Source organism: Leptonotus elevatus, chromosome 11 (genome assembly GCF_054856555.1).
Source record: "Leptonotus elevatus isolate MCC_2025b chromosome 11, RoL_Lele_1.0, whole genome shotgun sequence".
Lineage (NCBI taxonomy): Eukaryota > Metazoa > Chordata > Actinopteri > Syngnathiformes > Syngnathidae > Leptonotus > Leptonotus elevatus.
In genome coordinates this window covers 17,958,263-17,982,285 of record NC_141249.1, presented here as the reverse complement: position 1 = coordinate 17,982,285, position 24,023 = coordinate 17,958,263, and the positions used below count along the sequence as shown (strand labels likewise).

The 24,023-nt window shown below is 39.8% G+C and overlaps 1 protein-coding gene across 1 annotated transcript; it reads right to left on the bottom strand.

The window, feature by feature from the left end:
- Positions 1 to 23,965, bottom strand: impact (impact RWD domain protein). Its single transcript, XM_086089472.1, has 11 exons — positions 23,773 to 23,965; positions 22,670 to 22,798; positions 22,528 to 22,580; positions 22,349 to 22,411; positions 22,149 to 22,234; positions 16,605 to 16,727; positions 16,402 to 16,496; positions 13,896 to 13,969; positions 13,520 to 13,610; positions 4,993 to 5,127; positions 1 to 163 (listed from the first exon to the last, which is right to left on the bottom strand). The coding sequence occupies exons 1-11, from the start codon at positions 23,821 to 23,823 to the stop codon at positions 104 to 106; spliced, it is 960 nt and encodes a 319-aa protein (XP_085945598.1). The 5' UTR covers positions 23,824 to 23,965; the 3' UTR covers positions 1 to 103.
- Between the last annotated feature and the right edge of the window lie 58 nt (positions 23,966 to 24,023).

Here is a 24,023-nt window from a genome sequence, read left to right as displayed (position 1 = left end):
TGAAATGCGCAGGGCCTTTAATGCTTACAATTTCAATTTTTTTCAAAGTAAAACAACAAAGACTGTAAAAACAGAACCTGATTAAAAGTCTTCCTTGGCATAATCATTTTGTCTTCTTGCTTTTTAGCCGCTTTGCCTTCGCCGCTGATTTGGCAACATCATCCTGTGAAAAAAAAAAAAAAAAAAATCCTATTAGGGATTTATGATTACGCTACATTAGTGTTCCACTTGGCTTTTTTTTTCTTTTCTAGAGTGCCGCTTCAGAGCGGCTGAGAGTTTTTGACGAACACTTGGGCTGTTTCGCCGCTTGCTGTGTTGCCGTCTCGCTGAAATATGTTAATTGCAACCTACTGATTGGCCCGCGTCGCTTCTTCAACGTATGCCCATAAATGCATCGAACGCTGCACTCCTTTGAGCGTTTTGGTACAAAAGCCCCTCTCGGCCTGTGTACCAGCGTGAACTTTGACCCCAGTTGGATGGAAAATATCAGGCAGCAGACAGAAGAGTAATAATCCCAGGGAATCTCACAAAGCCTACAAGAAGACAGCTCATTTCACCTTCGCCCGCAGCCGTATCTTCCATCATTTATCAGACAGCCGTTGAAATCAATACGCTCCTCATTGCAAAGGTTTGAGAATTGATTGACAAATTGAGTCTTTTAGGGGCTTTTAAAAAGCCAAAAGGGGCGTGGGGGTATCTTTTCAGCTCCTTTTGTGATTTGTTCGACATGCATTGCAATAGTTATGGCAACAAAAGAAAAGATGAATCGGCGCCCTCTACTGGCAGAAATGTACACATGCTACAATTCTTTATCGCTCGACCCAATGCACCAGCTATAGATTCGCCAACCTTGCTGTAAGTAATCTTGAGGAGGGTAAAGTACAACTTGTGCTCTGGGGCGGATTAAAACCTTGAACGCACAACCCGGTTGCTACATTGGAACAGAATAACATTCTCCATTTTTTTCTTTCTTTTTAGCGATTGTCCTTCGATCGCCGGTTGGGCAGTTCTTAGCAGTAAACGCAAAAGCGAGGCTAATGGGCATGTCGACGTTCTTCTGGGGGCTTTACGTCGGTCGTAAATCACAATTGCACCAATAAAAATCTTGGCACATCGGTGTGTTATTTTAATTTCTCCTTAACTAAATAGGCAGCTCTAATCACAGATTAATGCACCCTGGTCAGACCGTTTTAATCCCACTAGGTCAACGTGGCGTGTCATTGCAGAGTAAATATAATTAATCACATTAATCGGGACACTTAAATGGGCCACAAGGCTGATATTGTTGCCACCGGTGTGCTAAAAACAACAGCACTGAGATTAATTTTATCGATTACCTCCGCTCGGGAGCGTCGGGCCGGCTCACGGCGTACAAGTAAATACTTGGATAATCGAGGCAGATGCTCGCCAAACAGGGTATCTGGCTACGCTCGAGGAATTTCTTCTCGCCGCAGACGCTACCTGGAGCGCCAGTCCGTGCGGGAAACTATGAGGAGCGTGACTTAGAGGTCGCACAGGTTTTGCAGACCGGATAATCAAGATGCAATTAAAAGTGCAGATTGGGCCTGTGATTGCTTTCCAAATACAAAATCGAAGAGGTTTGTAAAGAGTCCAAATTGATTGACAAGGCGACCTTAGTGTAGACATGGAGTTTTGAATCCACATCAACTTTTATGTAAATTTTAAATAGCATTTGCTATGAAATAATTATTAAAATATATATTTTTTAAAGTCATAATTTTTCTTTCCCCTTAGAAAAATTCCACTGAAAATTCCGAGGAAAAAAATGGCTAGGGGATTCTTTTTTTCAAAGTGGGAAAAAAAGACAAAATTGTAAAAGTTGCAATAAGACCCCCTCCCCCACCCCCCACCCCCAAAAAAGCATAAGATTAGGAGAATAAAATCCAATCAAATGAGAGAGGGAACAATGTGCTAAATAAAATCAGTCAATGAATGCAAGAATAAAGTCAAATTTTAGATTTTTTTTTTTTTGAGAAATAGATATTAGGATATATTAGACAGAAAAAGACAATTCCTATTTTTATTTGTTTTTGTGTGTGTCACAATTTCAAGAAATAAAGTCATCATAATACAAGTTTAGAAAAGTTGCAATTCTGAGCAATAAATAACTTTAAAGGGGGAAAAAACATGAGATTTTTTTTTCTCTGGGAAATGTTTACCGGTAATACATAGCTATTTTTCCCCAAATTTTTTAGAAACAAATTGAGATAAAAATTATGTGCATTGAAAATAAATATTTATTAAACTTTTTTTTTTTTTTAGGGAAAAAAGTTTTTTTTTTTATCCCGAAAAAATATACTAATACAGCGTGGTCCAATTTAGGAGAAAACTTTTGGGGAGAAAAAGTGCTCATAATAAATTAATCAGAATAAAGATGAGAATAAAATCTTATTTTTGAGAAGAATTACAATTTTGAGAGAAAAGAAGTCAGTTAGGAGGAGAAAAAAACTTATTTTCTGGGAAAGAATCCATAATAATACAAAATTAATGCACTTGTAAAAACACATGAGACTTTTTGAAAAAAATAATTTAATATAGAGAGCGAGAATAGAGAGAAAAAAGTAAAAGACTCTCATTAGCAAATGCCCACCGCCTCTGCTTTAAATGGCTCACATTTGTCTGTGCAGAATTGCTGCTTTAAAGCAATAACAAAAAAATATATATTTTCATCGCTTCTTAATAAGTGAACTGGAGCCCACCCGAGGTGAAATTTTATTTGAGCTGCTAGCTTGTTATTCAAGCAAGGGAGAAGACTAGTGTAATATTTATGCTTCAAATTGGTTCCCAGGCCATTATCGGGCAGGTAGTGCCCTGCACCTGTTTCTGTGCACAGCTTGACGTTCAGCTGGCCGTTAAAGCCAAAATCAAGCATCTGTTTTTCTCGTTCTTTTTTAACAGTAAGGTGATATCTTTTTGAAGTCCTTTTTTGTGACCACCTTTCATCTGCGTGTGATGTTCCAGCTCAAAAGCTCCATCGCGCTATCAATGAAAGAAGTTTGCGGAACATAAAAATGGCTTCAAAGCGGACGGGCGGACGACTTCGGAGAGGAAGCGTTTGATCTCTGAAAGCACACGCTTCAAAATGGTGTCTGAATGTGAAGGGGCTTCCTGAAGTGGCAAAGCCGAAGATGGCATCAAGTACGCATGTGCAAGACTCAAGTTTTGGTCCCAAGTCATATTCATGCGGTCTGCCCCTAAATGAGTGCATTAAGTTAACATAAACATTTTCCATCCGTATCTATACGTCGACTTAAATAAAGTGTGAGTACTTTCCCTATTTCTGCAAAGTACCATCACCAAGCTCCAAATGCATATCTCAGAGTAGCTGTGTCAGCAGTAACGGCGACCGCTGGACATTTTCTTTAAAGACGGCGGTTCTCTTTTCAGCAGCTGAACATCATTCAAAGTCCGAGGCCTTTTTCCGAGCAAGCCGTACCTGCCCGCTAATGGTCGCCCTCGCTCAGCGGGGTAGCGCCACTTGTCCCACAGCCGCCCGACCGGGTCCTTGAACCCGGCACTCAGCCGGCCTCGGAGGCCTTTTTGCGGTCGCCGCACGATGCTATTACTGTGTCGATATGACACAGCGGCACTCACTAATGTCTGCTGGCATTTTGCCGGCTTTAGAAGTAATATCAGAGCCACAGGACAGCGCCTGTGTGAAAGTTTAACACCTGGTGTTGAAAGCCTCTCAAACCCTGGCTTGAAACCCTGACCCTGATTTGAAACCCAAATTTAAAACACTGACCCAGGCTTGAAATCTTTATTTGAAATCCTGACTCAGGTTTGAAACCCTAACCCTGGATCAAAATGCTGGATTAAAACCCTCATTTTAAACCCTTAACCCTAATTTGAAATCCTAACTTGTCTTGAAATCCAAACCTTTGTTTAAAACCCTAGCCCAGGCAGGAAACTTTAACTTTAAAATGGGCTCGAAACCCTAAAAACCCTTATACAGGTGTGATAACCTAATTTAAACAAACAAACTAAAAAATTAAAAAACCTAAGACAGACATGAAATCTTAATTGGAATATTTAAACATAACCCAGGCCTGAAACCTTAATACAGTATGAGAACTTAATTTAGGCTTCAGGCTCAAAACGTACACTCTAAATACAGTTGGGTCAAAAATAACCCAATTTGGGGTTTTTTTTAAAAAAAAAAGAGAAAAAAAGGCCCAATACACTACTTGGGTCACATTAACCCAATTCTTTTAATTGGGTTATTTTGAACAAAATGGGGTTATTTTGTTCTAAACAACCAAAAAATTGGGTTATTTTATTCAAAATGACCCCCAAAAATGGGTTATTTTATTCAAAGCAACACCAAAACATTGGGTTAGTTTGTAGAAAGTTAGGTTATTTTGCTTTAAAAAAAAAAAGAAAAAAATATTTTGGACAAAACAAACCAGAAAGTTGGGTTATTATTTTGTTCAAAACAACCCTCCAAAAAATTGGGTTATTTTGTTTAAAGCAACACCAAAAAATTGGGTTAGTTTGTACAAAACTACCCAGAAAGCCCAAGTAGCGGGTCCTTCCCTTTTTGACCCAAATTGGGTTATTTTTTCCCCCAACAGTTTTTAGAATGTAGCCCTTGTTTTAACCCCCAACCCAGGTTTTAAACCCTACTTCAAAAGTTAAAAATTTTCATTTGAAACCCTAACCCAAACTTTGCACCTTAACTTTAACAATCTCTAATGCCATAAAATGTGTGAGACAATTTCTTATTTGGGTGGTTTTGCATCGTCATCAGTCACAACACAATTTTGTACATAACAGCTACATTGCTTTTTTGCCTGCATTATTATTGCTTAATCTGATTGCGCTAACACACCCTGCAGAGAGTTGTACTCATTTTCCACAAGGGTAATCAGTGTTATGCCTCATGAAATGATACTCAATAGCTCTTAAATGGTCTTAACGTTTTCTTTTGCAGCCGACATCTTCAAAAAACAAAACTTGGAAGTATCTCACCGATGAGGCGGTGTATCCCTCTTGCACCAGGATGCTTCGAGCGCAGTTATTGATGTGCTTGAAGCGATCAGGGCCCAACAGAATGCCTCCATACCACCGGGACACTACCACCAGCACGTTACGTACGTCCAGAATCTATAGTGGGAAACATATATATATATATATATATATATATATTGGAAATTGTAAATAATGAATGATGTGCCAAAAGTTGGGTCTCAGGAGTAAAGGTTTTGCTACATCATTTCCCAAAATGTCTCATTGAGCTAGCCGTTGTAAGCTTTTCTGTTTTGTGATGTCACAAGCCGGTTCATTTTCATAACGTCACGGCTCACCTCTGTTCTGGGTTTGGCCACGAGACGTGGATGGCAGGAAAAACGGTGTATTAATCTGCTTAATTCTTATTACATCAACACAATATTAATCAAAAACTGTGCTTATATTAGTGGGGGTGGGGGGGGGGGGGGTTTGATGCAACAAGTACCTTACCAAAAAAAAGTTAATCACACCATGCAGTAGGGAAGTGTCAGCGATGCGATGGCTCGATATGGAAAAACTGCATTCCAGATCTAATTTTAGATTGAATCATGATGGATGCTTAAAAAAAAGAAAGATGTCAAAAGCTTATGTTGAAGCTAGCAAAGTTGTGGGTCGTCTTCAAACGCCATTCCACATTGGTGCCTAAAGGAGGCTACACTGATCAAGACAAGGAAGCCAACATTTTCCATTTTCCCCGAATCACTAGAGGCTTGATTATCGGATGATAAAAGATTATCTTAAGTGATTATCCTGTAGTGTGGGCTGAGTGATTTTTCTTCCCAGTCCCAAATCTGCTCTGAAAACCAAACCGTAATTGTTAAACCTGTTCAATATTTGCAATGGTGAATGCTTTTGTGTGTGATCAACACGCAGTTGGGCTACCAGTTAGCCTAGCAGCTAGGCTAACTGGTAGCTAGGCCCTAGCACTTCTTACATTTCTTTATTCTTCTTTGTATTTTCTGGCAGTCTTTATATATATATAAACAAATAAATAATCAAGACAATAAGGTAGGTATTCATCTTTTACTAGTTTTGCTGTCCACTGCCACCTTATTGTCTTAAAAAAGTGACAAAATGAGAAAAAAATTAATTATTGTATTAAGAAGACAACATGAACATAAGGGCCTTAACGGCAGCATTTATGCCCTGTGGCACTATGCTGCCACTCACAGGTGAATCTTAGTACTGCGTCAGCTAAATGCAGGTGAAGTGCTGCGTTTTGTCAAGGTCCTTCTTATTGCATTAAAAAAAAATTTTTTTTTAACAGTATACAGTGGGGCTTTAAGATACAAGTTGTGAGACGACGCTCAAAAACTCCTCATTTCCTAAATCAATTAAATCATCATTCCTCGTTGAAATTTTTATGTTATAGTCCCCCCCAAAGGGTTTCATGTGTTTTTATATTATAAAAACAGCACTCTATATTGTACTTTATAAAATTGTAAAGTAATTTAAACAAATTGAAATTTGAATTTGCTTCAGTTCAACAGACATTGCAGCTCCTCTGTAAGAACGCAGAAATATTAGTTGTTCTTCACAGAGGATAAAGAATATACTTCTGTGAGCATTGCTGTGTAACCTGTCCACGTTTGACAGTAAACTTCAAATGAGAATGGCAACAAACAGAGCTTGAAGCCTCTTTTTAAAGAATTGTTCACCGTCTGCCAAATGAAATACATTTCAAACTTTTTTTTTTTTTAATGCGTGCGCATGAACTTCGATTTACACGTAGGACCGCAAGATGAAGAAACATAACTTGAAAGTGGGGCTGTGATGTGAAATGAGGATCAAATAAGGATCAAATGATGTCATATGTATGTCATTGTAATTGGAGTGCATTGCATCAGAGTAGCTTCACACGTATCGTACGGTCGGCCGCGTATCGAGATGCACATCGCATCGGCATCAGCGATGAAGACGCACAATCCCCGCCATGTCACAAGCTCCGCCGAAGATGGATTCAACTCTAATCCTCTCATCAAAGTCCCAGTAAATCGCTAATCAGGATATCCTCGCTTTTAAAAATGCTCAACGCACACAAAGAGTCCAATCTTTCGGCCGTGGGGGGAGCGGCGGGGACGGCTGCACATCTGGCAACCCAAATTATTAATCAGCGACTTACTTTATTCATCACGGTGCACTTGGATGCTCAGTGGCGGGAAAAGCACCAATCAAGAATGAGCAAACGGGAAGAAAGGCTTGCTTGGAGAGCAATGAGATTAGAGCAGAACAGATTAATGCCAAAGCACTTGACGTAAATTGCTCTGCGCGCCGTGAGTGTCACAAGGAGGAGATGAACGCGTGCGTTCCCTCGCCGGGGCGGATGGAAAGATAGAAAGTGTCACTTTGAGACAGGAATGGACCGCATGCGCAAGTTTTCACTCGTGTGTGAAAGTTTTGACATCTCTCACATGGCTCGTGCTTTTCCGAACAATTTGAAGTCAAATGTGTGGAACAATAGAGCCAGGAATTCCAAGAATTCAATTTAAAGGCTATTGGTAGGACTGGCTATTCAATTCGCTTTGTTAGAACTTTTCCCCCCCAAATTTTTTTTTTCATTTGCTCATTCCCAGAGCTAAATGCGCTTTGCTGGGTGTCATTCCTCAGTGGTTAACTCGCGCAAAAGCCCACCTGGTGGGAAAATTAGGAAGTTAGTTGCAGAATTTTTGACATTGGATGAAGAGTAGCTCCATTTCCAGAGGCCCAAAAGTATTTGGACGATGTGACAATTATAAATGTATCTCATTGAAGTCTGGAAAGACATAGTTTAAGACGCTCAATCTTAAAACATATTTGTGTAGTTTAAAGGGACAATTAGTGATCCCTAGTAGGGGTTTGCCAAAAAATCGATTCTCATAAGAATTGCGATTCTCATTTAGTACGATTCAGAATCGTTAAAAAAAAAAATATATTTTAAACTGTCTTGCCTTTGTCTGTGTGCGCCTTGACTTGGAGCGCTGTTCATGTTCTACCCGCGGTCAAGTTGTAGCCACATTAGAGAGCAGAAGGAAAAAGTCACGATCAAGTTATTTCAATAAAAGTTTGTTTTTTTTGCAGCGTGGAGCCGATTTTTGGAGTGATAAAAGTGCCACGAGTAGCGCGCTAATTAGCATTAGCGAGTCAGACTGGAGTAGATCATTACAATTCCTTGCACATCTATAGATTGAAACAAAAATCATTGTCAATCAAATCATTTTGAAACGAAAATCGATTCTGAATCAAATCGCAGACTCAAAAATCGGAATCGAATCGTGAGGCATTCAAAGATTCCCACCCCTAATCCCTAATCCTGTGAGGGCCACATATGTACAAATCAAATGTCAAAGCACATTTTGCATCAAAGTCGCATGAAAAGAATTCACAATGCCAAGCGCCATGTTCTTTTTTAGACGTCCACATGCATAATGGATGAAATCCAAGACTTTCCTGTTATCAAAAAGAAAATTAAATGAAAGCGGCGAGTGAGCTGACTTTGACCAAAGGAGAGCAGCGCAGTCGTCAAACGACATCTCCTGTCATGGCGACTGTGTCAAGTGGGGGTCAAAACCCCCCCCGCCCCCCCCCCGCTCCAGCGTCAAGAATCAAAAGAATGATTGGACATCCGTTTAATCCTCTCACCGCAAACGAACGCGACCTATGACAACGCTCACCCGACGTGACTCGGCAACTTCGCCTAACGAGCCAGGCGAAGAAAACTTTGTAATCATTTCAAACTATCGCATCTTCATAATGAGTCCCACGCTCGCCTTCTGTGTCGCAGATTCACAAAATGCCTTGACAATTACTGGTGTGCGCGTGGGATTGTGAATCACAATGCCATCTGACAACAGCAGCCCAAACAAAAAACATCTTTGATATGAGAAATGAGAAGATTAATATGAACTCTGCCAGGGAACAGATTGTCACGTTACACAATATGGAAATGCTGCAAGTTGAGGAACTATTTGTGATGAATATTTGCATGTACTGTAGTAACTTGACTTTCATAGGAGTTTCATAGTGTGACCAAATACCAAAGTCAAATTACTCTTAACTCATTCACTGCCATTGACAGCAATAGACGTCAAAAATTTATTTGAACTATTTCTATTAGTTTAACATTTTTTTTCCATTTTTGTTAACAAGAGTATGAAAGCCTGGATTTTTTTTTTGTACATTGAGAAAAGTTATAAAATTTGTTAATCGCGAAGTCACGTGAATATTTACAAATACAAATTGTAATCGCCTGCTGCCCCAAATTTTTATTTATTAAATTTTATTAAATTAAAAACAACTTGTGGGTGGGGGGGTGGCTTGTGGGGGTGCCATCGGTTGGGGGCCGCAGTATAGAGCAGTGCTGCGGTCCCCTGTCCGTGTCGCCCCCCCGCCCTATCTATTTTTTTTAATGCACCACATACACTCAGCAACATGCTTGGGTGGCGGGTGGATCGGAGCGTGGGAATATCATTTCCATCGGCTCCGGTTCACCTGCTCCTAATTTTAATGCACCACACACACACACTTGTATATACACTGGGTGGGGTCACATTCACGGTTTAGGGGTAGAGTTCGCCAGTCCGCGAGCTGGCGGACTCAGTAACAGGGGTTAATTTTCACAAAGAACGCTGGGGTGACGACCGGGGCCTTCCCCCGCTGGGCCTGGGGTTCGGGGGTGTCGGCCGCCCTCCGGTGCCCCCATCTCCCCCTTCTGCCCCCGGTGTTCCGTCCTTCCACACGGCGGGGGGTGGGGTGGGCGCGGCTGCCCTCTCCGCTCCGCTGTCCGGCCCCTCTTCGGCGCCGGTGCCTGGGTGCGGGTGGTCCCCGGTGGCTGGGGGTCGGGGGTTGGGGGGCTGCCGGTTGGTCGGGGGGGGGGGCGGCTTTGTTGGGGGGGGGCTGTGGTGGGGGGGTGCTGGGGGTGGGGGGTGTCTGGGGGCGTGGGGGCGGCTGGGGCTGGGTTGGGGTGGGTGGCGGGGGTGGATGGGGGGCGGGGGGTCGTGGGGGGGGGGGCGGGGGTTGGGGGCCGGTGGGGTGCCTGGTGGGCCTGCAGTGCCCCGTCCTGCTGCGTTGGGCCGGGGGCGCGGGCCGTGTTGGGGCGGGGGGCGCTCCTGCTCCTGGGTTTGCTCTCCGGCCGGTGGCCCTGGTGGGGCCCGGGGGTCGTCCTTTGGCGCTGCCGCGGCCTGGGGGGCCCTGAGGTGTTGCGCTTGCTCTGTTCCGGCGGGGGTCGACGGCTCCCCTCTTTGGTGGAGATTTTCATGCATGCCAGATCCACCACACCAGCATCTACCGAAACTCAGACACAATCTGTTTCCTCCTCAGGTTATTGAATCGGTGGAGGCTGGTGTCTGCGGATCTCACGCGGCTTCGTCTGTCCTTCCTTCCTTCCTTTTCTCGGTCTCTCCGTTGGTCTCTTGAGGCCTCCCTGATTTTATGTTTTTTGGATTTGTTGGGGTCTGGATGTTTCTTGGGCTGGGGAGGAGTTCTGGTGGGGGGTGTCTGGTCGGTGCTGGATTTCACCTTCCTTGGTTTTCTTCGGTCCCCTCGGGTCTCCTGGTGTTCGATTTAGGTGAACGGTATGAGATTTTTTTCTAATAGGTTTTCTGGTGAGCTAACAAATACACACACGCACGCACGCACGCACATACACATACTCACCCACACACACAAAAAAAAATATATATATATATATGTATGTATGTATGTATATATATATATATATATATATATATATGTATATATATGTATATATATATATATGTATATTAAAAAAAAAAAAAAAGAGCAATGATGATGACATTTCCGAATGAACAATACTGAGCTCTTAAGAATTAAAAAAAAAATAATAATAATAATAATAATTTAATTTTTTAAATCTTTTTTTTAAAGAAAAAAATATTTAAAATTAATTAATTTGAACTATTTCTATTAGTTTAACATTTTTTTCCATTTTTGTTAACAAGAGTATGAAAGCCTGGATTTCTTTTTGTACATTTAGAAAAGTTATAAAATTTGTTATTAATCGTGAAGTCACGTGAATATTTACAAATACAAATTGTAATCGCCTGCTGCCCCAAATTTTTATTTATTTAATTTTTAATTCAATTGTTTTAATCTTTTTTTTTTAAGAAAAAAATATTAAAAGTTAGGGGCGTGAGGCGATGAATTTTAATCGTAATTAATCGCATGACTTCACTAGTTAACTGACGATTAATCACACATTTTAAATCTGTTTTAATACAATAAAAAAAATTCTAGGTTTTCATACTCTTGTTAACAAAAGTGGGGAAAAATGTAAACTAATAGAAATAGTTCAAATGAATTTTTGACGTCTATAGCAGTCAATGGCAGTGAATGAGTTAATATCAAATCAATTTTCCCCATTGAAAGGAATCAAAATGACATTCTTTTGTTCCAGCACCCCAAAAAACATTCATTTCACTGCCAGCCATTTTGAAGCATTTTGAATAATTCAATGATTATATGCACACCAAATCTACCACAACAAAAAAAAGACTTTCTCCTTCCACCAGGAAAGAAAAATGATTCAGCCTTTCCTGTTCTTTTTTAATTAAGTAGAACAAAATTCGATTTAGGTCGTTTCTCCTAGTCATATCTAAAATAGTGTATCGCTGCCATCTACTGGTGGTTGTGTGTAACTAAAGTAGCTATCAAGCCTAAAATGTAGAGCAAGCAGGAAAATTGTAATTGACAGGTATACACGTCAATGGCAGTGAATATTAAAGAAATATAACAACGTATTGCATACTGAACAATGTATTTTTTATTTTTACACCAATAACACGTAAAAAAAAAAAAATTTATCTCCCAGAATTACCATAATATTCAAGATAAAATCACGGAAGTGTTCCTGTACTGTATTTAAAAAATGATGTCATCAAAAAAGATTACACACAAAAGTTTCGTTAAAAATTGTAATGAAATATTTGAAAACAAAAAAACTAAAAGACTGAATGGACACGAAACTGGCCACTTGAAAACAAAATGGCAGATTTTGAGACTTTTTTTGTGGATCTACTCATGATACCAAATATGGTCCTAACCTAACAAGTGAAACATTGTTTGGGGCTGATTACCCCCCCCCCCCCCCAAATGATAAGCTTATGTGAGATTCCTATAGTGCACTAAAGATAAATTATCCATATGTAGAACGCGACCCACTTTTTAAAGGTCAGCAAATTAGTGCGGAGAGCGAGCAGCGGGTCGTGGGAGGCTGCGGAGAGCTTCTTCCTCATTAACAATCACACTTTAAAAGGTTCGGCAGACTGTGGAAATGAACAAGCTGTGAGTTTGGAACAGACGCAATTAGGGATTAAAACATTTTCTTTCGGATGCAGCTGGCAAATTGAACCCTGTTCATCTGTTTCGCAGCCAAAAACTTTGCTTCTGAGTCTATTAGAGGTTCCACAAAGCCCACGTGTTGGACATTTGGTACCGGGCAGTATGTTAAACTGCTCTTCTCGGTCATGTGATACTAACGCTAATCCAAGATTTGAAAAAAAATCAAGAGACAAAATAAACTGCCTGACTTGAAACACAGATTTATCACTATATCACTGACTCTTTGCTTCTACTTCCAACAATTACATTCAACATAATGGTAAGTTGTGTGATGAATCGTTTAGTTTTGTGTTTTTTATTTATCTATTTATTTTTGCTTTGACGGCATAAAAATATTTTAAAAAATATATATTTTCTTATTCATTTATTTCTTCTTTTTTTTTTTATTAATATTATTCTACCATTGCAACTTTCCCCTTGAAAATAGGCTAATTTTAAATCCCAATGGCCTTCACATGGTAGATAAATATAATTGCCGTTATTATGATTATGATGTGATCCTTGGGAATTTTTTTTTACATTACATTCATCACAATGGTAAATTGTATGATTAATAATTTGTTTATTAGTTTTCTTCTTTTTTTGCTTTGACAGTCCATGAAATATATTTTTATTATTATTATAATAATAATAATAATTATTATTATTATTATTATTGTACCATTGCAACTTTTCCCTTGAAAATAGGCAAATTTTAACCCCCCCCCCCCTGGCATTTACATAATAGGTCAATTTAATTGCTGTTAGGATTATGATGAGATCCTTGGAAAATGTAACCACTTTTTTTTTTTTTACATTACATTCAGCATAATGGTAAATTGTATGTTTAATAACTTGTTTTTTAGTTGTTGTTGTTGTTGTTTTTGCTTTGACAGTCCATGAAAATATATTTTTAAATATTTTTCTTGTTCATTTATTATTTCTTTTTTATTTTTATTATTGTACCATTGCAACTTTTCCCTTGAAAATATACCAATTTTAAATCCCCTGGCATTTAAATAGTAGATACATTTAAATGCCCTTAGGATTATAATGAGAACTTCAATTTTTTTTTAATTTTTTTTATGCAGTCTGCACCAAATGTTCGTCCGTGCTTATCCAGCACGCAACAGAGTCCTTGTCAGAGTGAGTGCGTGCTTAATGGAATGCTCACCTGCAGCAAATGGAGCAGCCTGCCACCTGCTGCTGTCTCGCCGTCGTCCTCACAGTCCTGCAGGAAGCTGTTCTTGTCTTCACAGTAGATTCTAACACACACACACACACACAGAGTGTAAAAATTATTTATCAACTTGTCACCGGCAGTGTAGTCTGCTTTAAATGTCAGCAACTCCTCCCCGGTCAGCCAGGCAGCGCTTCAGCTACTACACCTCATTAGAGCATGCTAAAAAAAAAAAAAAAAAAGGAAGAAGTCCACACAAAAAGGCAACACACATACACACATGCTGCAAACACAAGACAAGCCATTTGTTTTTTGACCTTTAATTGCGCGACATTTGGAGGAAAGGGAAAGGCATGCGGGTGTCACCGACCTGTACGCGTAGATGTTGTGAGTGGCGCTGGCAATCTTCTTGTTGCCGTACAGCCGCTCCAGCACGGCTTTGACCTGTCGCGCGTCGTAAAAACAAGCATCAGCGTCGGGCCGGCCGCGCTCAAAATAAAAACGCCTTTCTGAAATGTGTCACGCACGCACGGGCCAAAGGGAAAACAAGAAGCTTTGTGGTGCTGATGACAATTTAAGGGGGAGTGGGAGAGGTTTGTTTGGGTTGGGGGGGGGGGGGTCTTAACATGTTCACAGGATGCAAAAAAGTAAACGTGATGACCTTGAAGTAACTTTAGAGGCAAAAAAAAGATGACTTGAAACCCTAATTTGATGCCTTAAGCAGGCTCAAAATCGTAATTTGAAAGCCTAACTGTGTCTTGGAACTATAATTGGAAAACCTGACCCTTGTTTGAAACCTCTGAATTCTAATTTTACATAGCAACTCGTGTTTGAAATGCTAATTTGAAACCTTAATCTGTGTTAAAACTTGTTTGAAAACCTAACCTGGGGGCTTGAAACCTCAATTTCAATCCCTAACCTTTGCTTAAAAAAATAACCAGACTTGAAACCCTTATTTTGAAACCAAACTTTGAATTGCTAACCCAGGCTTAAAACCCCAATTTGAAAGGTTTTTTTGAAACCCTAATTTGGAAACTTAACCAGACTTGAAATCCTCCTTTTAAACCACACACTGAAACCCTAATCAAACCCTAATTTGAATCCCTGCCCTTTGTTTGAAGGCCTAATTCGAAAACTAGAAACTATCATTTAAAACCCCGTCCCTTGTTTGAAAAGCCTAACCCAGGCTTGAAACCCTACTTCCACGACATAACGTGAAACTTTGATTTGAATCCTTAGCCCTTGTTTTAAACCTCAACCAGACTTTAAACACTTATTTGAAACCCTAGCCAAAGCTTCAAACCCCTAACCTTTTTTTAAAACCCTAATTTGTAACTTTAACCAGACCTGAAAGCCTAATTTGAAACCACACATTGAAACCCTAACCAAACCCTAACTTTAATCTCTAAACCTTTGTTTCAGGGCTGAATTTGAAACCCAAACTCTAGTGAGAAACCCTCATTTGAAACTCTAACCCTTGTTTGAAAAGCCCTTACCCAGGCTTGATACCTTCATTTCAATCCCTGGCACTTCAAAACCTTTATTTGAAACCTTGTTTGTTTACAACCCTAATTCAGATCACTAACCTTTGCTTGTGACCTTGAACCATACTTAAAACCATCATATGAATCCCTAACCCTTGTGTGAACCCCTTACACTATCTTGAAAATCAAGATTGGAAATGTTCCTGATACAAGGGGCCTCATTTCCCAATCCTGGTGTCCATCGGATAGTGAATGACTAATAATGTGCATTTATACTTGTAGCACGCAGCCTCTTGATAATCAACAAATGACTACGCAGGAATATATATGGCACTCCAAAGTCCATTCACCCTCTCGAGAAAGCAAGACGCAGTCGCCATGTATGCGCATTAGAAGCCACTAAGAGCACTAAAATGGCACACGGAGCAGTCGGCAAACGGGAGCTGGTGGAACAAATGATCTTTGTGGCTTTTTTTCCCCACCCTAAAGCCAAAACTGAATACTTCCAGGAAGCAGCTACAAAAACAGACTTGTTTTCGTTATCACTGAGTGGCATTTATGAGGAAAGCTTTCAAAAGGATTATGTTAATCATACATTTTGAATGATGACAACATAGGTTTTTTTTTTCTTCCCTCTGCCTTAGTGAAAAATGAGGCACACTGATAGCATGGTGCATAAAGGGAATTGCGCAATCCCGGGACATGGGTGTATTGAAATTGAAAATTTAACCCAGACTTGAAACCTTACTTTGAACCCTGTCTTGAGATGCTAATTTGAAACCCCATAACCTGACTTAAAAAAGTCCTCCTAACCCTTGGTTGAAACTATTATTTGAAAGCCTAATCCAATTGAAACATTAATTTTATTATTATTATTATTTTTTTGTTTTTACTTTTCTGATTTAAACTAACCTATTTGTAGCTTAACACTTAATTTGAAGCTCTCCTAACATTTGGTTAAAAACCTAATTTGAATTCTTCACCCTAATTCTAGATAAATCCTGGATTGAAACCCTGGACCTCGTTTAGAAACCTTAACACTGCCTTGAGATCCTAATTTGAAACCCTAATCCTTATCGGAAACCTTAACTTGTCTTGACATAATTCCGGATCCCCTCAAATGACTCATCTGCGTCAATTTTGCGGTAATTTCCGCATTAACCAGGCTTCATTTAACAAATATACATTTGCATAAAACATGAGCCGAAAATGAAGATGTATTTTGTATTCATCACTCATTTCCCTCACGTTGATGAACTTTGAAGCTGCGTATTCCGATAACTTCTTAATTCTTCCAGTACATTTCCATGACTCATTTAATTATGCAGGCGAAATCAAGTCCAATGAGTGCAACTGGGTGTGTGTGCAAGTGTGTGTATTCTTTAAAGTCACCTGTTTTGGTGTCACCACAGGAGCCAGGTGAGGCTGAAAGGTGCTGCGGCGATCTGTGATGCAGTCGCCATGTTTGATCGGGGGCACCTCTTCATCTAAGTCGGGATACGTCGACAAGTGTTTGAATGCCGGTTTAAATGTTTATTTTGAGAGTGGTTACTTGTGTTTGTAGGTGCGTGTTTGATGAACGGCGATCTCTGTACCGTTTGCGTGTTCCGGAAAACGTTGCGCCTCCTCTGCACTCAGCGTGAAACGTGCGAAGTCCGGCACATCTTCGTCATCCACGTCCTCCTCTGCGGTGAGGGTCACCTTCATTGACTGCTCCACTGAAGTTGGGAAAGTATGGAACACGTTTTGAATAATCCAGTTGTGCTTTCTCTCACACACGTGGTTTTAAGGTGTAAGGTTGTTTAAAAGGGGAAGTCAAGTCAAAAATGTTCTTAACTCTTTTACCGCCAAAAACGTTTAATGACGTTTACTAAAATCCAAATGAATGCCGCCAAAAACGTTAAATGACGTTTACTGGGTTTTTTTTTTCATTAATGGGCAGTGCAACGTCTTGTGCAGCGCTCCTTTTGTGAATGGGTGTAAAAAAAAAAAACACAAAACAGCCACTAACTATGGCCAGCAGATGGCAGCATTGTATCTATTTTCAATGTTTTGCCGGTGTATGCAATTGCAGTGAAACATGGCGGATCTTAGGAAATAGAACGTTTTCAAGGATGATGTGAATGATCAAAGCCTTTTGTCACATTCAATCTAATTCATAAAGCGTCACTAAACAAAAATTATTAGTGTCAAAGTCACTGTTGTGCAGAAAATTTTTCTTTTCACAAAAAGCTAATTTTCTCCTTGTCTTTTCAATTTTCACTCAATGTCACTCTAATTACCTATTTTCAAAAGGTGATTACTAAAGAACGGAATAATGTAGAAACATACTTTTTTTCTTTCTTTCTTTCATTTAGTACCCAGCATGTTTATGTAGTAAAAGTACACAATATTCTGTTTGCCTTGAAAGATGAGTTAAAATGCTCGAAATCGGCTGGCACTGTCGGGGTTGTTGTTTTTTTGATAACGTGTGGCAGTAAAAAAGTTAATAATTAATAATACGTTCTAGGCGCCCCTACTTGTCTAAACACGGCATTCTGGTTAATTATATTGCGTATGTGCAATAATAATTAAGAAAGAAAAATCCACCTGTTTGGATCCATTTCAGGGGGCGGCCATTTTGCTACTTGCCGTCAACTGAAATGACATCACAGTGCCTAATGCTGCATTCGAGGAAAGTGGGAGGTCGGGCTTTTCCGACTACAACCAGGATGCCCCCTTTGAACTGGGAGGTCCGAGGTGTGAAGTTGGAAACAAAAAGGACCCCGACTTCACTCGACAATGGCGATCCCCATGAGAGACACAGACCGGGAATGGCAAAATAGACTTGACACGATTACAAACATATTTATCTTTAATATTGCACTCGTTTAGTTAGTTAACTTCATGTAACATTGCATAATTTGAACAACAAACTATTTATCGGAAGCACCCATCTTTGAGTGCTTTGAAGTCGGAACTGGGATAATAATCCCACTGGGATAAATCCAATTTCCCACCTTCCTTGAATGCAGCATTAGGGCTCGGGTAACAACCAATCACAGCTCACCTGTTTTTTTGGGTTTGGTCAACATTTGCAAGCTGTATCAAGTGATCTTGTATGCAGTATATGTTTTGTTTTGTTTTAAACTTTGTGTCACTACTTATTGTGACTTTTCTTAATATTTCCCCGGACAAACATACATTAAAAAAACAACAACAAAACTAACACTGTCTAAAACTATAAAAACTCAAATAAAATAAAGTATTTTCAAAGGAATACAAACTAACAAAGCCGCTCTAAAAGCTAACTCGCTAATTAACTGAATTTGAAAAACAAGTCAAAGTGAATTAAAAACTATAGCAAAAAACTGTAAATCTGGTGTGTGTGTGTGTGTGTGTGCGTGCACCTCTATGCGTGTGTGTGTGTGTGGTTTTGTCTTTACTACATTGTGGGGCCTAGACACGCATGGTTTTGCAGGTTTAACTACCATTGGGACCAACTCGAAAATGTGGGGACATTTTGGTGGTTCAGACCTCTTTTTGAGGGTCAAGACTTGGTTTTAGAGTTTAGGTTTGAATTGGGTTATGGTTGAGGTTAGCATAAGGAATAGGGGTAGGCAATCATTTTTGATGGTTGGGGTTAGAGGAAGGGGCTAGGAAATGCATCATGTCAATGAGATGTCCCCACGATGACACAAAGACAAATGTGTGCGTGTGTGTGTGTGTGAAGGCGCTGTAGGCAACAGAGGAGTCACCCGGGACAACCACATTGTTCATTGATGTGTTTTTAATTGTTTTCGCATTAAAGTCGCTTGGGTGGCACAAAGGAATTTATGTCATATCTTGCCACACACACACAAAGCCAATTAACTGTTGCTGGGTAAAGGGGGGGGGGGGGGGGGTATTTGGGGAGGGGGCCAATTTTAGCTCTTGATAAACTATGGCACTAATTGGCATTTTAGTCATCACACGATCAAATAATCAACGACCAAGTTGAACCTGGTTTGAATATCTGATGAGATACAAACTTCTCTTTCCTTAATTTACTCTCTTGCTCTCGCTCTCTCACACACATCACTTGCTGCTTGCGCTTGCCGTCAAACTTTCTCACACACAAACCCTCGCGTGCACATTTACTCTCTCGTTCTTTTTGTCACAAACTTCATACTCACTGTCTTTCACTCTCACACATTCACCGTTTCTCACACACACTCACCTTTACTTTTCTTTCACTCACTTATCCTCACATTTACTCTTGCTCTCACACACTGCTCACTGCCTCTCACTCACACTCTCTTAAACTCACCCATATTTAATCTCTCTCACACACAAGCACAACTTATTCTCTCCCACTTTCTCTCTCACACAATCCTTTCCATGTTTCAGCCTCACACTTTTCCCTCACTTTTTCCAACCTCAAATTTCTCAATCTCATGGGAACTTTAACATTCACCTTCTCGCTCGGTTTCTCTCAAACTCACTTCTATTCAAATTTCACAATCACTCTCACATTTAATCTGTCACTCACTCAAACCTACTCACTCTCTTGAACTCACCTATACATTTAAGATCGCTCTCACACATAGAAGCAGACTAACCCATAATCTCACCCATGACTGCTCTCTCATACACAATTTACAATTACACTCACTCACTGTCACACCCTCACTCACACATTTTACACTAACATTTACTCTCACAAACTCACACACACATTCATTGTCTTGTCACTTAATTGCATTCACTCTAACTTGCATATTTACTCTCGCGCACACCTACCAACTCATTCTCACGATGACATGTATCTCACACACATACTGTCTCTCATTCTGTCACATTATCTCACTTACCCTCACGTTCTTTCTTCCTCACTCTCTCACACTCACTTGCACATTTACACTCACACACACGTACTAACTTATTACTTCTCTCTCACACACTTTCTCTCCCTATTACACTCATTCTTTGTCACACTTCCTCACTCACACGCTTTCACCCTCACATGTACTCTCTTATTTCACAGAAAGTTGCTCCGTCACCTCTCCCATTCTCTTACCCTCAAAATTACTTTCTTTCACTCTCACACACTTTCTCAATGTTTGTCTGTTTGTGTGTGTCTCCCTCTCACTTTTCAATTATATCATGTCTTTACTTTTCATGTGGTCTTTGTCAAATTTGCCCCTTATCATTCACTAACTCAAGAGCGCTCACCCAGCTAACGCCCCCTTGACCCTTCCCGCCGATTCCTCAAGCGCAACAAGGCCATGAGCTCTCAATCAGGCATCTCGGGTTAGATTTATTACCACATGAATCCCAAGAAGAGGATGTTCTCTGCCACACAACAATGGCGAGAGACCATTAATACCCCTTTCACCCCCCCACCCTGAGGTTGTTGCTCAAAAGGAGCGTCTGTCGGTGTAATGGACTCCGCCGGGATCGGCCCACAGATAACAGCATCGCCATCCCTCACAAGACCGCATTCAGAATGACACGTGGACAAAATCTTTCATTTGGGTATCTAGTCCACCTCAAAATGTGCTGTCAAGGAAACCATTAGGCAGATATTCATCTAAATGTGATGCCGTCACTCAAAGTCGGACACTGGGTAAACAGGCTTTTGTGATCATCTGCTCACAGGCTTGCATCACGTTTCGTTATGACCATGCCACGCTACAAAAAAAAGCAAAAGAAAAAAAAGCAGGGAATTTCAGTCAAGAAAGGAAAATGTTGTTTTTTTTGTATGGATGAAAGCTGAGAGAGGCTGCTCGCTGTCGTTAAGGCCGCCGTTTATTCAAGCACCACAATACACCACTAGTTGCCAGGATCTTTTATGCAAATGAGTCATCAGTGTGACGCGGGATTGTTCGAAAGAAGATTGCATTGCGAGGCGGCCTCGCAGGCGCTGCGCGGTAAGTGTGCGAATTGCGTATCCTATTGACACGGTGCCATGAATCCACCTTGTGTCATTAACTGCTGGAAATGCATGAAAAATATCTACACATGGGCCGAGTCACAGAGGTGGTTCACAGAAGCGCATGAATAACTTGTACATTAAAAGGAGGAAAAGTTCAACACTCATAATGCCTTTACCCTTGAAAATATTACATCGACATCACAATGTTGTAGAATGCAATTTTCAAATCACAGACCTGCTTCATTTAATTTGTTTGCATTTATGTATATATTGTCAAGATATGTTCAGTGACAAAATAGTGTAGTCCACATGTTTACATGTACATAAATAAATTGTCTTTCCCATTGCTTCATGGTTAACTTATTAACTTGTTAACTAATAAATCTGACATTGTTTATTGGAATACAGATTAATTTATTGCTTGTTTGTTAAAAAATAATAAAAAACATGTGAAGAGGTCCTTGAGACAAATAATTGCATTTTAAATCTTAATCGCAATATTGAGGGGAAAAAACACAATTAGTAAATTTTTTTAAATTGTTCAGCCCTAGTTTACAGTCTGTACATGTTGAAAAAAAAAAAGGGGGGGGGGACTAAAATACGCCTAAGCTTAAAAAAATTACCCTTAAAAAAATGTTTTTTCTTCTCTGTACTTCTGTATAATACGGTCCCCTGATTTGCTGGTATCCTTTATTATACAAGTGAATAATATGTATAAAGAGTCCAAACATACCAATAACGTGTAATTTTGAATCCAGGTTAAAAACGATGATCTTTTTTCCCATAAATCGGTTTAAGGTCAAAAAAATAAATTTCTTCGAAAATCTTATTCTTGCATTGTACGCTCTTTTAGTAATTTTAGTAATCTTTAATTATCTACTTTTAAATCTTAGAACACTGCTGTAACTGCTTTTTAAATGTTGTGCTTTTAATTACAGAATGTGAAGCATATTGAGTTACGTTGTGTATGAAATGCACTATAAATCAGTGAATGTATTTATTTATTTGCAACCCCAAGGTAATGCTAAAGTACTGGTGAACATCTAAACAATGTGAACATTTTCATGTGTTAAGCCCCCAGGCACACACACACACACACACAATTTGGGATCTTTTTTTTGTTTTTGTTTTAAGTATATGATTTCTCATTCTGGATAAGCAACATGACCTACAAGATGAACTTTTTTTTTTCTCCACTATCTTGGGTCAAAAAAAAATTCCACAACCTACCTGTCCATCTCACCTGTTTCAGAGTCTTGCGCTTTCTCAAGCATGAATTCCCTGACCTTTTCCACCCACATGTAGAGGATGCTCTCCCCTGCATGCTCCCTGCAAAAATATTCAACAGGGTGACTTATTTGGTACAACTCAGTGGGGAACAATCACAGGGGGCTTCTGTAATGCCCTCTCGTCAAAAGCCAGAGATGAGAGAAAGGCACTCACACATAGAGGTCTTCCAGGCTGTTGGCCAATCTAACCCTCTCAGAGCCCCGCAGCCACGCCGCACTACAAAAAGCCGAGAACAAACACAAGGGTTATCAAGTGGGGCCGACGAGTGGCTTGTTGTCGGATCAATTTGTCAGATCGCCCGAGAATTAAATTTGAAAGGCAAATGCACTGACTTGATCTGGTAGATTGGCGGGGCAGCGCTGGGATAATCAGAAGGGAGAATTATCTGGAGGAACGGGGGAAGAAAAAAAAAAGTCATTATCCAGATTGCAGAAAAAAAGATGTCTGTTTATTTATTTATTTTGGTCTCTGCACCTGCAAACACGCCGTCAGTTTGGTCTCCTCCATGTGGTTTGATATTTTGATGCAAAATATTCTGGACGCCTCGTCGATGACACACCATTCGTCACCGTAGATGGACGACAGAGCCTCCACCTCCTCCATCTGAATCGAGTGACAATGACACATCAATCACATCACAATATTTACCTCCTCATCCTCCGCAACTAAGACATCAAAAGTGTCACAAATGTCACATTAGTGTTGCACCAAGGACCCGTACAGTTTTTTTTTCTATGCATAGAACCCATTATAAAAATGATGAAGAAATAAAAAACAATGCCATTATTTTTGCCTTATTTACTGTATTTTACTGCATTGAAATTACTTTATAATTGTATATTAATTACTTTACTAAACGGAGGCATTCAGACTTTTTGTTGTTGAAAATTTCAATTTAATATTGTAGTTTTCAAATTATTATGACTTGTGTTATGCTCAGATGTACCTATTGTTTCACATAGTGACTGGAATTACTTCATTAATTAGAAATAATTACCATCATTGTTATATGTTGTCTGTTTCTGTGTGTAGCAAGCTTTCCAATGACAGCAGTCTTGTGAAAATAGGATAAAGATTAAGAAAGTTATGGAAGGATTGTACAAAAACAAGTCACACCTAAACTCTTGAGCCTCATTGACTTTGCATTAAGACATTGGCCAAAAAGTGAAACTGAAACTGCTTTAAACAGTCACAATTTACTTAATATTTGTCATATGAAAATTATATTTATATCAATGTCTAATAATGATAATTTCATGTAACTAAATTAATATTTGAATCTTTATGCACATACCTACCTACAATAAGCATCCTTTGATACCCCCCACCCCCAGTTATTCAGCATTTGCAAATGAATACAACCTTAAGAGAGGCAATTTGACCTTTTTATGTGTTTCTTGATCCTCGAACCATCACATAACCTTGCATGACTTCCTTTAGCATGCTTAAAGTAAAAGTGTTAGATTTACGCGCTCTCTGCAGGTTGCATCAAACCATTGCACGCTCGAAAAAAAAAAGAGAGGAAAAAAAGTAAAGAAAAAATACACCTCTCCAGGTGGATTAAACACGTCACTTACCTGTGACTGCAGATCGTCTTCTTCATTTTCTGTATTTATCGTGTCGGCCATCGAAACATCACTACAAGTTTGTAGTGAGGGGGAAAAAAAACACTCATTAAAGAGAGTTAATAAGTTGGAAAAATACGAAATACGACGACGAGTGATTGGGGACACACACGTGAAGACGACGAGCCATACATTTCCGGGAAGAAACAGCTGTTAGCGTATTGTGTTTCTTTTTACGCTTTGACCCTACAAAATAAAGGGTT